The following is a 13362-nucleotide window of genomic DNA, read 5'->3' on the forward strand; positions in this document are numbered from 1 at the left end:
AGCCCCTCTCGGCGGCCGCGGATGTGCTGCGGCGGCAGGGGTGGGCAACGCTGGCCGTGGGCCTCCTCCTGAGGCGGTGAACTGGACGAGTATGGCCCCAGAGCAGGTGTCAAACTGTAACTCATGTAGACTAGTCTGAACCAGAAGGTGGAGAAAAACAATCTGACTAAGAGCTGATCCCCCATGCGCATTGCCTACGATAGGTGGAGTCACCATGACTCGCTATTCGAAAAGACTTCTTTGAACAAAAACATATTGCACACACCCAAGCCCAACACTAGGCGGCAGGAGTATGCACAGCATGTGCATCTACAAATACACATGCCAAAATCATCATTTTTGCTGTGCTTCCAATTAAAGCTTTGCTTTCAGCTCGGTGCTGCAAAAACAGGGCTCCAAGCAAGTTATTCTATGCCTATTCCATATAAATAAGAGAGAAAAAGGTAAATAAACATACTATAATTTGTTAGAGGCAGAGAAAGAAATCAGTTGGTGGGAGACATGTTGCTGGTTGGGACAGCATGCAACTCAACTGAAAACATTCTGGCCCACGGTTATTACATGGCTATTCAACAAACCTAATTATAATATAACACCATATTATTTGTAGTTGCTGAGCTACTCGTTATTGTGAACTTCACATGGCAATAATAAAATATCAAGCTTTGTGTCTGCCCAGACTCTGGGGTTTCAAGTAGGGCCGCCCAAGCTAGAATCTGTAAAACCAGGTCTGATCGGTCTGTCTCATTCTAGGCAACCCTCTAAGGATACCTCAGAGGTGAGGGCAGAAATATATATATCTGTAAATGTTTTCCTCAGTAAAGGTAGTTTCCTTTCAGGGCTAGGGTAATCTCATGGGTGTGACCAATAAATAAAAGGTGTCACACCATCCTCTTAAGTTAACAGCAGTTAGTTAAAGTTTGTTTTAAAAAAAAACTCAGGCATATTAGTATGGACACTAAAATGAATGAAAAAAGAAAAACATGTTGATTTAGAACAGAACCATACCAAGAAGCCTGCATAGCAACTGTAAAAACAAAAGAAAAAAATTAGAATGATATAACGTACCAGCTGGTTTGACACATCGGCATGATCTTTCCTCGTCATGCCTTCACCAATGGCAGACTTCATCAACCGGGACAAAGATGGGAGCACGTTAATAGGCGGATAGATCTAAAATGGAAAATAAATAGGAGGAATAAGATAAGGTGAAATGCAGCAGATGGTGTCAGTGTAAATGAGGCAACCATTGTAGACAGTACAATCAAAAACAATGAATACTGAGGCTAAAGGGTGCGACCTACACTTGCATGATGAAAATCTCACATTGCGAAATAACTGACGCCACCAATTTCGGAGAGAGAACAAATAACTCCTAAAGAACTATTATTCAGAAAGGTCAATTCATCAAGACAGAATGCTATTTTGAGGATATTAAAAAATGCATTAACTACATTTTTAAGGTTTGGAATAGGAGCAGTCTCCAAGTCTGTTGGTTGTTTCTTGTTCAAACTCTGGACGTGAGCTGGCACCCAAATCTTTTTGACAGATTATTAACCAATGGAAAACCATGTACATAGTCAATCAAGTATAACTGTTCCATTGTAGACTGTTCTTGTAAGAGAACACTGAACGTAATTCAACAACCTACTGGTCTGGACATAAAACAAAAAAAATGGGAAGGGAGTGAGGATCAAATAGAAGTCTGTACTTGTTGCCTCGATTATACCACATCACTAAAATTCTTACTGGTAGGAATAAACCCTTTCTTTAAAGACAAATAAATAAACAAACACCTTTTTGTGCATGCAAAGAAAGCCTTAAGACATTTTTTCTCGCATTGATTGTGCTCCCACCTGTCTGTTGTGCAGCTGTCGATCCACATAGATCTGCCCTTCAGTGATGTACCCAGTCAAGTCAGGGATGGGATGGGTGATATCTGGGATAACAGAAAGACATATGCCCATTAGAGAATAGGACATTGCAATGGTCCTTTTCCAGGTTCTACCATGAAACAATTGCATTCCAAGGCAGATGAAAATGGTTAAAAATTAATGGTGTAAAGTCGGTCTTCCATTTCTCTAGACACAGTTTTTTACTTGTATTGGTGTGTAATTAAATTCTTAAAACAGAGTTTCAACAACACATGGTCACAGTTGAAGGCTCTTGAGAGTTTCTTAGAACACTGCTTTGAGTGCACACATGCAAGTGATTCTGGTAGTATATGCTGGGCTATTCAGGGATATCCAAGGCACCTGTATACAAAAGAGACTACCAGCCAGCAGCCATCAAACATTCCCTTAATATGGATCAAGTTAAGGTTCCTTCCACAGGTTGTCTCAGTAATACTAAAAAAGACTGAACAAAGGACGAAACTTGAGCCCTATGTGAAACAGAGCACATCCCAGTCAGTTTGTTTTTCTGTATTTATCCACAAATGTTGAACGTATTGTCTGGAATAAGGAGTCCCACTTTCCTGCTTCCTTTAAGTGGAAGTGTTGTAATTCCATATATAGAGGACTTAAAAAAAAAAAACAATGGCAACTGTTTCCCTTTATTTTTCTCTTTAAAAAGCGAGAAAGAATACAGGCGGCACAGCAATGTACATCCATGAATTTTCAAACCAATTTGGTTTCATGGTTTATTTTTGAATATGCATTCAATGTATTAAAGAAATTAAAATGAAAGATGCTTTTAAGATTGAATTGCCAATGTTTGGTGGACAGATTTATTTTTCTGCGGAAGGGGTGTCCTGGGAATCCATGATGGATAGGAAATAATTACACATCTGAACTTCATTTTTCAAGCATTGGTAGCGTTCATGAATGCAGATACAGCATAAAGATTCAACAATATGCCAATGGTTGACAATTCTACTTGAGTCGTGTTTGCTTTAGACATCCAATGCCTCAAACATTGCTTGTACGTGATCCAGAACTTTATGTCCAGCGTTTACCTGAAGCTCAACCCAACCAATATAGATATTCTGGTATTTGCTAAGAACAGCAAACATGATACAGTGCAAATCTGGCTCAATTAACTCAAACTTCACAGTTTCTAACCCCCCAACTTTCACCCAATGCCAAGTCAATTAGATTCCCTCTGTACACCAAACTGTGCCTCAAGGAACATATTGCCAAAAAAAAAGAAAGATACACGGCCTGGTACTGGCTCTCTCTTCTAAAGAAAGTTAAACGGTTTCTTCCCAATAATTATTTCAGAACTGCTGCTCAAACGCTTGTACTCTCACATCTGACCGGTGATAATGCCTTGCTCTATGGCCTTCCAGATTCCACACTGGCACACCTTAGAGACATCCTACACACAGCACTATGTCTCGTCCAGGGCCTGAAGAAATATGATCACATGATCCCGACCTGATGGAACTCCATTGGCTCCCTTTGCAGGCCCACAGCATCTTCAAAACCAGCGGCATAGTTTATAAAGCCATCACAACCAGAAACCCTAGCAAATAAGCTCAACATCTCTGGTGTTTCTTGGCACATTCGCGGCCGGGAAACCATCGGATTGCACACTAAGAAGGGTAAAACAAGCATTAGAAATGCAATAGGTCTCGCAGCATTAGAGTTAGTGCTTTTAGAATTGTTTATGGGTTTTTTTGTAAATCTTTAGCATGAGGTTGAGGGTGAGTGAGGGTGAGGGGTTGAGGGTGAGTGAGGGTGAGGGAGGGTGAGGGGTTGAGGTTGAGGGTGAGTGGGGGTGAGTGAGGGTGAGGGGTTGAGGGTGAGTGAGGGTGAAGGTGAGTGAGGGTGAAGGTGAGTGAGGGTGAAGGTGAGTGAGGGTGAAGGTGAGTGAGGGTGGGTGAGTGTGAGTGAGGGTGAGGGTGGGTGAGTGTGAGTGAGGGTGAGTGTGGGTGAGGGATTGAGGGTGAGGGGTTGAGGGTGAGGGGTTGAGGGTGAGGGGTTGAGGGTGAGGGGTTGAGGGTGAGGGGTTGAGGGTGAGGGGTTGAGAGTGGGTGAGGGGTTGAGAGTGAGTGAGGGTGAGGGTGAGTGAGGGTGAGGGTTTGAGGGTGAGTGGGGGTGAGTGAGGGTGAGTGAGGGTGAGGGGTTGAGGGTGAGTGAGGGTGAGGGGTTGAGGGTGAGTGAGGATGAGGGGTTGAGGGTGGGTGAGGGTGAGTGAGGGTGAGTGTGAGTGAGGGTGAGGGGTTGAGGGTGAGTGAGGATGAGGGGTTGAGGGTGGGTGAGGGTGAGTGAGGGTGAGTGTGAGTGAGAGTGAGGGTGAGTGAGGGTGAGTGAAGGTGGGTGAGGGTGAGGGGTTGAGGGTGATTGAGGGTGAGGCGTTGAGGGTGAGTGAGGGTGAGGCGTTGAGGGTGAGTGAGGGTGAGGGGTTGAGGGTGAGTGAAGGTGAGGGTGAGGGGTTGAGGGTGAGTGAGGGTGAGGGTGAGTGAGGGTGAGGGGTTGAGGGTGAGTGAGGGTGAGGGTGAGTGAGGGTGAGGGGTTGAGGGGGTGAGGGGGTGAGGGTGAGGGGGTGAGGAGTTGAGGGTGAGTGAGGGTGAGGGTGAGGGGTTGAGGGTGAGTGAGGGTGAGGGTGAGTGAGGGTGAGTGAAGGTGAGTGAGAGTAAGGGTGAGTGAGGGTGAGTGAGGGGTTGAGGGTTAGGGGTTGAGGGTGAGTGAGGGTGAGGGGTTGAGGGTGAGGGTGGGTGAGGGTGGGTGAGGGTGAGTGAGGGTGAGTGAGGGTGAGGGGTTGAGGGTGAGTGAGGGTGAGTGAGGGTGAGGGGGTGAGGGTGAGTGAGGGTGAGGGAGGGTGAGGGGTTGAGGGTGAGTGAGGGTGAGGGTGAGTGAGGGTGAGGGGTTGAGGGTGAGGGGTTGAGGGTGAGTGAGGGTGAGGGGTTGAGGGTGAGTGAGGGTGAGGGGTTGAGGGTGAGTGAGGGTGAGTGAGGGTGAGGGGTTGAGGGTGAGTGAGGGTGAGTGAGGGTGAGGGTGAGTGAGGGTGAGGGGTTGAGGGTGAGGGGTTGAGGGTGAGTGAGGGTGAGGGTGAGTGAGGGTGTTTTGTGTAACATTCGTTCATTGCTTACAGCAGTGAGGTAAACTGCAACCACTAAATTCAGCACACTTATCGCCTTATTATGGAACGGGTCTTTCTTTTAGAATGTTATTGTGCCCACCACGCTGCGTTATGGATTGCCATTCTGCCACGTGTACAGCACCGCAGCACTTTAGGCTTCTGGGCGCCCTGTCTAGAATGCTTTACTTGCCTATTCGCCTCCCTTATCTGATTGCTCACCAAGGCACTAGAGAAAATGGCTGGCTGCCAAAAAACGGAAAGGCACGATTCGTGCACACATGGTGTCGGCACACTGCCTCCGGCTCCTTGTGCACCCGCCGTGCCCGGTTCACGCACCCTTTCACAACAGCATTAAGTCATTTCTGAGAATCTTAGGTGTACAAGTCAACGCCTTGACAGCACGCCCTGTTTCCTCACATTGACCTGGTATTCCAGAGAAGACACAACTCGGTACCATTTCATTAGGTAATAACAATAGCGCTTAGACACGCCAGAAGAGCTGTGTAAGGCACTGTATGAAAACAGTACTTTGGAGTGTGTACCTGCCTGTAGGCTTTACCCTGCCAAGCTAATGACAGGTTGGAAACGACAGCCTGCTTGCAGGGCCTGTGCCTGCAGTTTGCCCTGGGTTCAGGACGTTTCCACAAGGCCCTGCGTGGATTCGGTGCTCTGCCACTCGTCTCCAGGAGTGTGAACCCGAATGGAGAAGCGTAGGGAGGCAGTTACTTGCTTACATGGCTCAGATCTGTGTCTTAGGACTATCAAATTCTGCAGAGGGGGCACGCAGCCAGAAAAAGATGTCCGCCCAGGGTCACGGCAGGCTGCCCAAGGGCGGTGCTGCTGGGACTGCTTTCTCCTGGTTACCCAGGCTACTCTTAAAGTGCTTGAAACATCACGGCCCCACGCTCTAGTCTAGTGCGACCCAGTGACCCCATCCAGCGCGGTGTTAGTGGAAACGGGGTATTTTGCATAACCCTCCGGGGGCGGGGGCACTACAGTGCTTTGTTAGTGGGGTGAAGAGCACTTGCCATAGGTTTCTACTTAGTTCAGAGTACTAAGGGCTTTTTCGCATTGCACACCAGCGGCGCTACAAACACGTCAGTACCCCTTCGATTTCCGGTATGGCCCCTGTGGAGAAAAGAGACACCCGGGACCTCTCTGCCTGCCACTCTAACTGATGAGCCTGGCACCGCAGACGCAACTGTAACTGAATGACACGCGCTCTGATCAGTGATTAATGGAGGCCTGTTATCGACTTGCCAAGGATGAAAGCTGACCCCATCCAGCGCGGTGTTAGTGGAAACGGGGTATTTTGCATAACCCTCCGGGGGCGGGGGCACTACAGTGCTTTGTTAGTGGGGTGAAGAGCACTTGCCATAGGTTTCTACTTAGTTCAGAGTACTAAGGGCTTTTTCGCATTGCACACCAGCGGCGCTACAAACACGTCAGTACCCCTTCGATTTCCGGTATGGCCCCTGTGGAGAAAAGAGACACCCGGGACCTCTCTGCCTGCCACTCTAACTGATGAGCCTGGCACCGCAGACGCAACTGTAACTGAATGACACGCGCTCTGATCAGTGATTAATGGAGGCCTGTTATCGACTTGCCAAGGATGAAAGCTGACCCCATCCAGCGCGGTGTTAGTGGAAACGGGGTATTTTGCATAACCCTCCGGGGGCGGGGGCACTACAGTGCTTTGTTAGTGGGGTGAAGAGCACTTGCCATAGGTTTCTACTTAGTTCAGAGTACTAAGGGCTTTTTCGCATTGCACACCAGCGGCGCTACAAACACGTCAGTACCCCTTCGATTTCCGGTATGGCCCCTGTGGAGAAAAGAGACACCCGGGACCTCTCTGCCTGCCACTCTAACTGATGAGCCTGGCACCGCAGACGCAACTGTAACTGAATGACACGCGCTCTGATCAGTGATTAATGGAGGCCTGTTATCGACTTGCCAAGGATGAAAGCTGACCCCATCCAGCGCGGTGTTAGTGGAAACGGGGTATTTTGCATAACCCTCCGGGAGCGGGGGCACTACAGTGCTTTGTTAGTGGGGTGAAGAGCACTTGCCATAGGTTTCTACTTAGTTCAGAGTACTAAGGGCTTTTTCGCATTGCACACCAGCGGCGCTACAAACACGTCAGTACCCCTTCGATTTCCGGTATGGCCCCTGTGGAGAAAAGAGACACCCGGGACCTCTCTGCCTGCCACTCTAACTGATGAGCCTGGCACCGCAGACGCAACTGTAACTGAATGACACGCGCTCTGATCAGTGATTAATGGAGGCCTGTTATCGACTTGCCAAGGATGAAAGGCTGAGTCGGAGTTTCGAACCAGTTACCTCCACCCCTCCAAGTAGGGGTTTAGTCCGCTGGGCTACCTTATTTTCTCGCTATTTTCTAAAAAGACAACCGAGGCGGAGAGTTGAGGCAGGCAGGCAGGCATGGGAGGAGAGGAGGAGGGGGAGGAGAGTAGGGGAGGCACGGCCTAGCGGCCGTGCAATCAAGTAGTGAGGGGGCGGAGTTGTGGGAAGGCTGAGAGAGAGAGTAGGCGGCTGGGGGCATGTGCACGCGCATTTAAGCTCAATGCGCATGCGCATTGAGCTTAAATTTATCGTGCACTGCAAGGAATCGCCACGATTCCTTGCAGTGTGGATAAAGAGTGGATAACTCGCAATAGTCTCGCTTGCTCGATGCGCATGCGCATCGACAGGCGAGACCTAAAAAACCACAAAAAATAAGGAAACCGGTCTTTCCATCTACGCACTAAGGGTCTGGAAATACATCCCGGTATTAATCAGGACCACCCCAATGCTGCTCCAATTTAGGAAAGAGTTGAAGACTCACCTCTTTCAAGAACACTACATCGCAATTTATAAACCTCCCACAACCCAGTTTCTTCTCCTATTAATCATTGATTTTCTGCTTGTCCTTATTATGTACAGCTCTCCTTGTGGATAGGTTTGCACTTTAGAAATACTATATAGATATCTACTATTCTGAGCATTCTGGACTATCGGACTTGAAATATCTTGAATTTCCCAGTTTGGTATGAACAATAATAGCAGCACTGTCAAAGAAATCCGAAATCCTGTTATATTTTTGTGTTTAATCCAATATAATCACGTTGGGGTACTAAGGCTGCACCATCATTTGTGAAACATTTTCGAATGCACCAAATTATTTTTCTCAATGGCTAATGGAGTTAGAGGAAGTGGTATAGACCCATACTGAAGTTGCCCATAACAACTAATTAAAATTGCCTGTTCCACAGTGTGAACCTAGGGGTATTTACATTTTGTTTTGCCCAGAATTGTGAAAAGTTGATACGGAATATGCTACTTACCAGTATGCATCTGTTCTTGGCATAGAGGGCTTCAGAGTGGTACATTATGAATAGATCGCCATCTGGTGTTGGGCTCGGATGATTGCACTTGTTTTTCTCTTGGAGTCTTTTGTAGACTGGTGACTCCTCCTTTGGGTGCTAGTGCGCACGGGTATCGGCTCCATCCTTAGATTGTTTTGCCATAGTAGAGTTAGATGGAGTAGTATGATAGAATACAGACAGAAATGCCCATGTAAGTTTATCTAAATAAGATAGTGTTGGAACAGACACAGGTTTCCGGGGAGGTTGGGAGGGCATGTACCACTCTGCAGCCCTCTATGCCAAGAACAGATGCATACTGGTAAGTAGCATATTCCGTTCGAGGCATATGGGCTGCAGATGGTACATTATGAATAGACTATACAGCAGTTATCTCCCTAGCGGTGGTCGCCAGTGTCTGTTGCAACAGTCTGAAATAAAGTCTTTAAAACAGCTTGTCCCACTCTAGCCTGTTGTGTTGCCTGCACATCTACACAGTAGTGTTTTGTGAAGGTATGCGGTGTAACCCAGGTAGCTGCTTTGCATATGTCATCTAGGGGAATGTTTCCTAAGAATGCCATAGATGCTCCTAGTTTACGTGTAGAGTGAGCTCTAGGAGGAACAGTTAATGTCCTCTTTGCTTTTAAGTAGCATATTTGTATACATTTTACAATCCACCTGGCAATGCCTGCTTTAGAGATGGGATTACCCTTATGTGTAGGAGAAAACGCAACAAATAGTCGTTTTGTTTTTCTGAAAGTTTGTGTTCTTTCTATGTAGTACAATATTGCCCTTCTGACATCTAATGTATGTAGGGCCCTTTCTGCTACCGTCTGTGGTTTTGGAAAGAAGACCAGTAGTTCCACTGGCTGATTGATGTGGAATGCTGAAATTACTTTAGGCAAGAATTTTGTGTTTGTTCTAAGAACCACTTTATTTTGGTGTAACTGCATAAATGGTTCTTGTATTGTAAACGCTTGCAATTCACTTACTCTTCTGAGTGAAGTAATATCTATAAGAAAGGTCACCTTCCATGTGAGGAATTGTATTTCACACCTATGCATAGGTTCGAAAGGTGGTCCCATTAGTCTGGTAAGTACGATGTTGAGATTCCAGACTGGAGAAGGCGGTAGTCTTGGTGGAATGACTCTTGAGGCCTTCCATGAAAGCTTTTATTGCTGGTACTTTAAACAGGGAAAGATGTTGTCTGTTTTGTAGGTACGCCACTATAGCTGCAAGATGTACTCTAATAGAGGTGTACGCTAGATTACATTGCGGCAAGTGTGGTAAATAGCAAATAATCCGTTTAGTGGATGCGTCCAGAGGATTGATGTTGTTACTGTTACAGTATACAGCAAACCTTTTCCACTTAGCTGCATAGCATGCTCTGGTGGTAGGACGTCTTGCTTGCTTAATGATTTCCATACAGTTTGGAGGTAAATCTAAGTATCCAAATTCTATGACCTCAGGAGCCAGATCGCTAGGTTCAATTGTTTGGGATCTGGGTGCATTATTTCTCCATGGTTCTGTGTAAGTTGCATGGGTAATAATCTCAGCTTTTGATGTGGCACCTGTGAGAGTTGCAGTAGCGTGGCGAATCACGGCTGTCTTGCCCACGTGGGTGCTACTGGTATCATTGTCATTGAATGTTGTTGCAGTTTCCGAACCACTAATGGAATTAGTGGGAGAGGGGGGAAAAGCGTAAGCAAATTTGTTGGACCAATTTATCCACAGCGCATTGCACTGGGACCGGTGGTGTGGGTACCTGGATGCGAAGTTTTGGCATTTTGCGTTCTGATGAGTGGCAAAGAGATCTATCTCTGGTTGTCCCCATCTTTGGAAGAATGGTTGCAGTATCTGGTTGTGCAGTTCCCATTCGTGTATTTGCTCTGACTCTCTGCTTAGGAGGTCTGCTATCTGATTTTGAACTCCTGGTAGGTGTTCGGCTAACAGATAGATCTTTTGAGGAATGGCCCATCTCCAAATGTCCTGTGCTAGTCTGGATAGTTGGAGCGAGTGTGTCCCCCCCCTGTTTTTGAATATAATACATCGCAGTCATGTTGTCTGTTCTGATCAGGACTGCTTTGTTGAGTATTTGCACTTGGGAAAGCTTTTAATGCTAGAAATACTGCTAGTAGTTCCAAATAATTGATGTGCAGTCTTTTTTGCAGTACACTCCATTTTCCCTGCACTGTACATTTCTCAATATGCGCTCCCCATCCGGTGAGCGATGCATCCGCTGTTAGTATCACTTGTGGAATCGGTTCTAGGAACGACCGCCCCTTGGAAATGTTTGTTGTGTTCCACCACTTCAGAGAGCGATGAGTGCGGTCGTCTACCAACACCAGATCTGTAATCTGACCTTGAGCCTGATTCCACTGTGTCGCTAGACACTCTTGCAGTGGACGCATTTGTAGTCTAGCATATGGTATAAGCAGTGTGCAGGAGGACATCATCCCTAACAGCTGCATGAACACTCGAGCTGTTAGTGAGTGTTGTGGTTGACATTTTTGGATCAACGTGATCATTGTTTGGATCCTGATTGGATTGGGGTATGCTTTGGTTCTTTCTGTGTCTATAGTAGCCCCTAGGTATTGTTGAATCTTGTTTGGTTGTAGGTGGGATTTTTTGTAGTTCACCGTAAACCCTAGCTGGTGCAGAAATTGAATGGTCTTCTGTGTGTTCTGAAGACATTCTTCCTGTGACTTGGCCTTTATTAGCCAATTGTCCAAGTAAGGGAAGACATGTATTTGTTGTCTTCTTAGGTGTGCTGCAACTACTGCTAGGCATTTTGTGAACATCCTTGGTGCCGTTGTGACCCCAAACGGAAGGACTTTGAACTGATAATGTTGTCCTTCTACTACAAACCTGAGGTATTTTCTGTGGGCTTTGTGAATTGGGATGTGAAAGTAAGCGTCTTTTAGATCCAGTGTAGAAAGAAAGTCCCCTTCCTTCAGTAAAGGAAGTACTTGTTGGAGCGTGACCATATGGAAATGTTCTGAGTTTAAGTATGCATTGAGAGGTCTGAGGTCTAAGATTGGTCTTAGAGACCCGTCTTTTTTGGGTATTAGGAAGTATAGAGAGTATACTCCTGTCCCTTGCTGATGTTTTGGAACCTTCTCTATGGCATGCTTTTGTAGCAGTGATAGTACTTCTTGTTTTACCAATGTCAGATGATCTTGACTCATTGGACGCTGTCTGGGGGGGATGTTTGGTGGGGTAGCTGTGAGTTCCAGGCAATAACCATGTTGGATAATTTGTCTCACCCACCTGTCTGATGTGATGTTTTCCCAGACAGGTAGGAACTGTGATAGACTTCCCCCGACCGGTGTTATATGGTCTGGGGCGGGAGTTGTATTAAGTCACTGTTTTGGGGTTGGGGAGTTGCGGTTGTTATTATTTCCGCAACCTCTACCCTTGTTGTTGTTACCTCTGTAACTGCCTCTTGAATTACCTCTGGGTGATGTTGGTGTAAAAGAGGTAGATTGCTGGCTTGTGCCTGTATTCTTTGACCCCCCCTCTATAGGTGGACCTACTAAAGGAACAGTTGGCTGTTGTAATGCTCCCATTGATTTAGCCGTTTGTGTCTTTTTCCTCTTTTTCTAAAGTCTCATCTGTACCCGAGCCGAAAAGTGTTTTTTGATCAAAGGGTTGGTTCAATAAAGATGTTTGTACTTCTTGTTTGAACCCTGAGACCCTAAGCCATGCATGTCTTCTTAGCATGATACTGGTGTTGATGGATCTTGCTGCAGTGTCTGCCGCGTCTAAGGCGCACTTAATGGAAGTGTTGGTTATTATCTTCCCTTCCTGTATAAGCTGGTCTGCCCTTTTTTGATGTTCCTTAGGGAAATGTGTGATGAGTTTTTCTAACTCATCATAATGCACTCTATCATAGCGTGCAAGTAGCGCTTGTGTATTAGCTATGCGCCAGCTGTTTGCTGCTTGGGATGCTACTCTTTTGCCCAATGCATCTATTAACTTTGACTCCTTATCAGGAGGAGGAGCTCTCCTGTAGATAATGAGTTTGCTCTTTTACGAGCGTTTGTAACTACAAGCGAGTCCAGAGGTACCCGTCCTTTGATAAATATTGGGTCCTTTGGGGCTGCCTTATATTTTTTATCAATTCTTGGGTTTAATACCCTAGCCCTCACAGGGTCTTTGAATATGTCTGCTGTGTGACTGAGAAGACCTATCAGCATAGGTAGAGTGCCTGATGTTCTTTGTGCAGTAGGTAGCGTTTCTAAAAGGAAATCCTCTATTTGAGGTTCTGTATGTAAATCTACCTTATGGTATTTTGCTGCCCTATTAATCAACTGCACAAAACCTGTATCAGGTGGTGAAGGTTTTGAGGGGTATAATTCTGGGTCGTGATCATCATCTGACCCTGCATCATAATTCTCCCATGGGTCTTCCTCATGTGGGATAGTGTTGTCATCCCTATGAAGTTCTCCCTCCCCTGTATCACTGTCTACATCTGTTTGAGGTGTAGATGGTCTTGGTGTAGAAGGTGGAGGAATAGCTGGCATAGTGTGAGTAATAGGAGAAGAGGGTGTGTCTCTAGGCCGAGGAGAAAGAGGAGGAGTTGTATTTGTAACCATTCTTCCTCTTTTTCGGTGATTTTGTCACTACTTTGCCAGTTTGCGGATCGATAAACAAAGTCTTTTGTTTTGGATCGGTTTGCTGCTCCTGTCGGTACCGAAGTTCTTGGTTCCGAAAGGTGCCTTTGCTTCTGACCGTCAATGTTCTGTGTTTTCGGCACCGAGAATTTGCTAGATTCCGATTTTTTCGGTGTCGAGTAAGTCTTCGACGTCAAAGCATGTTTCGGTTTCGACATGGAATGTTTCGATGCCGAGCTTTTCTTTGTATGGAGGTTCGGTTTCTGTTTCGGTTTCGTTGCCGGGCTCGAAGGCGGGGCGTCGGAAACGTTCTTTGGTGGTCTGACCGGGCTCGAAGGCGGGGTCGGTACCACGCGGGG

At 46.5% G+C, this 13362-nt stretch overlaps 1 protein-coding gene across 1 annotated transcript in view; it reads right to left on the reverse strand.

Annotated features, from left to right (window-relative positions):
• Positions 1-13362, reverse strand: part of LOC147683584 (V-type proton ATPase subunit B, brain isoform) — a 191221-nt gene that overhangs the window by 66439 nt on the left and 111420 nt on the right. Inside the window, exons 11-12 of the mRNA XM_086943983.1 lie at positions 1857-1939; positions 1069-1173 (exon numbers count right to left, since the gene is read on the reverse strand). Of these exons, the coding sequence (XP_086800109.1) occupies positions 1069-1173; positions 1857-1939 (188 nt within the window). The remainder of the gene's footprint in view (positions 1-1068; positions 1174-1856; positions 1940-13362) is intronic.

This window comes from Lissotriton vulgaris, chromosome 11, assembly GCF_964263255.1.
Source record: "Lissotriton vulgaris chromosome 11, aLisVul1.2, whole genome shotgun sequence".
NCBI lineage: Eukaryota > Metazoa > Chordata > Amphibia > Caudata > Salamandridae > Lissotriton > Lissotriton vulgaris.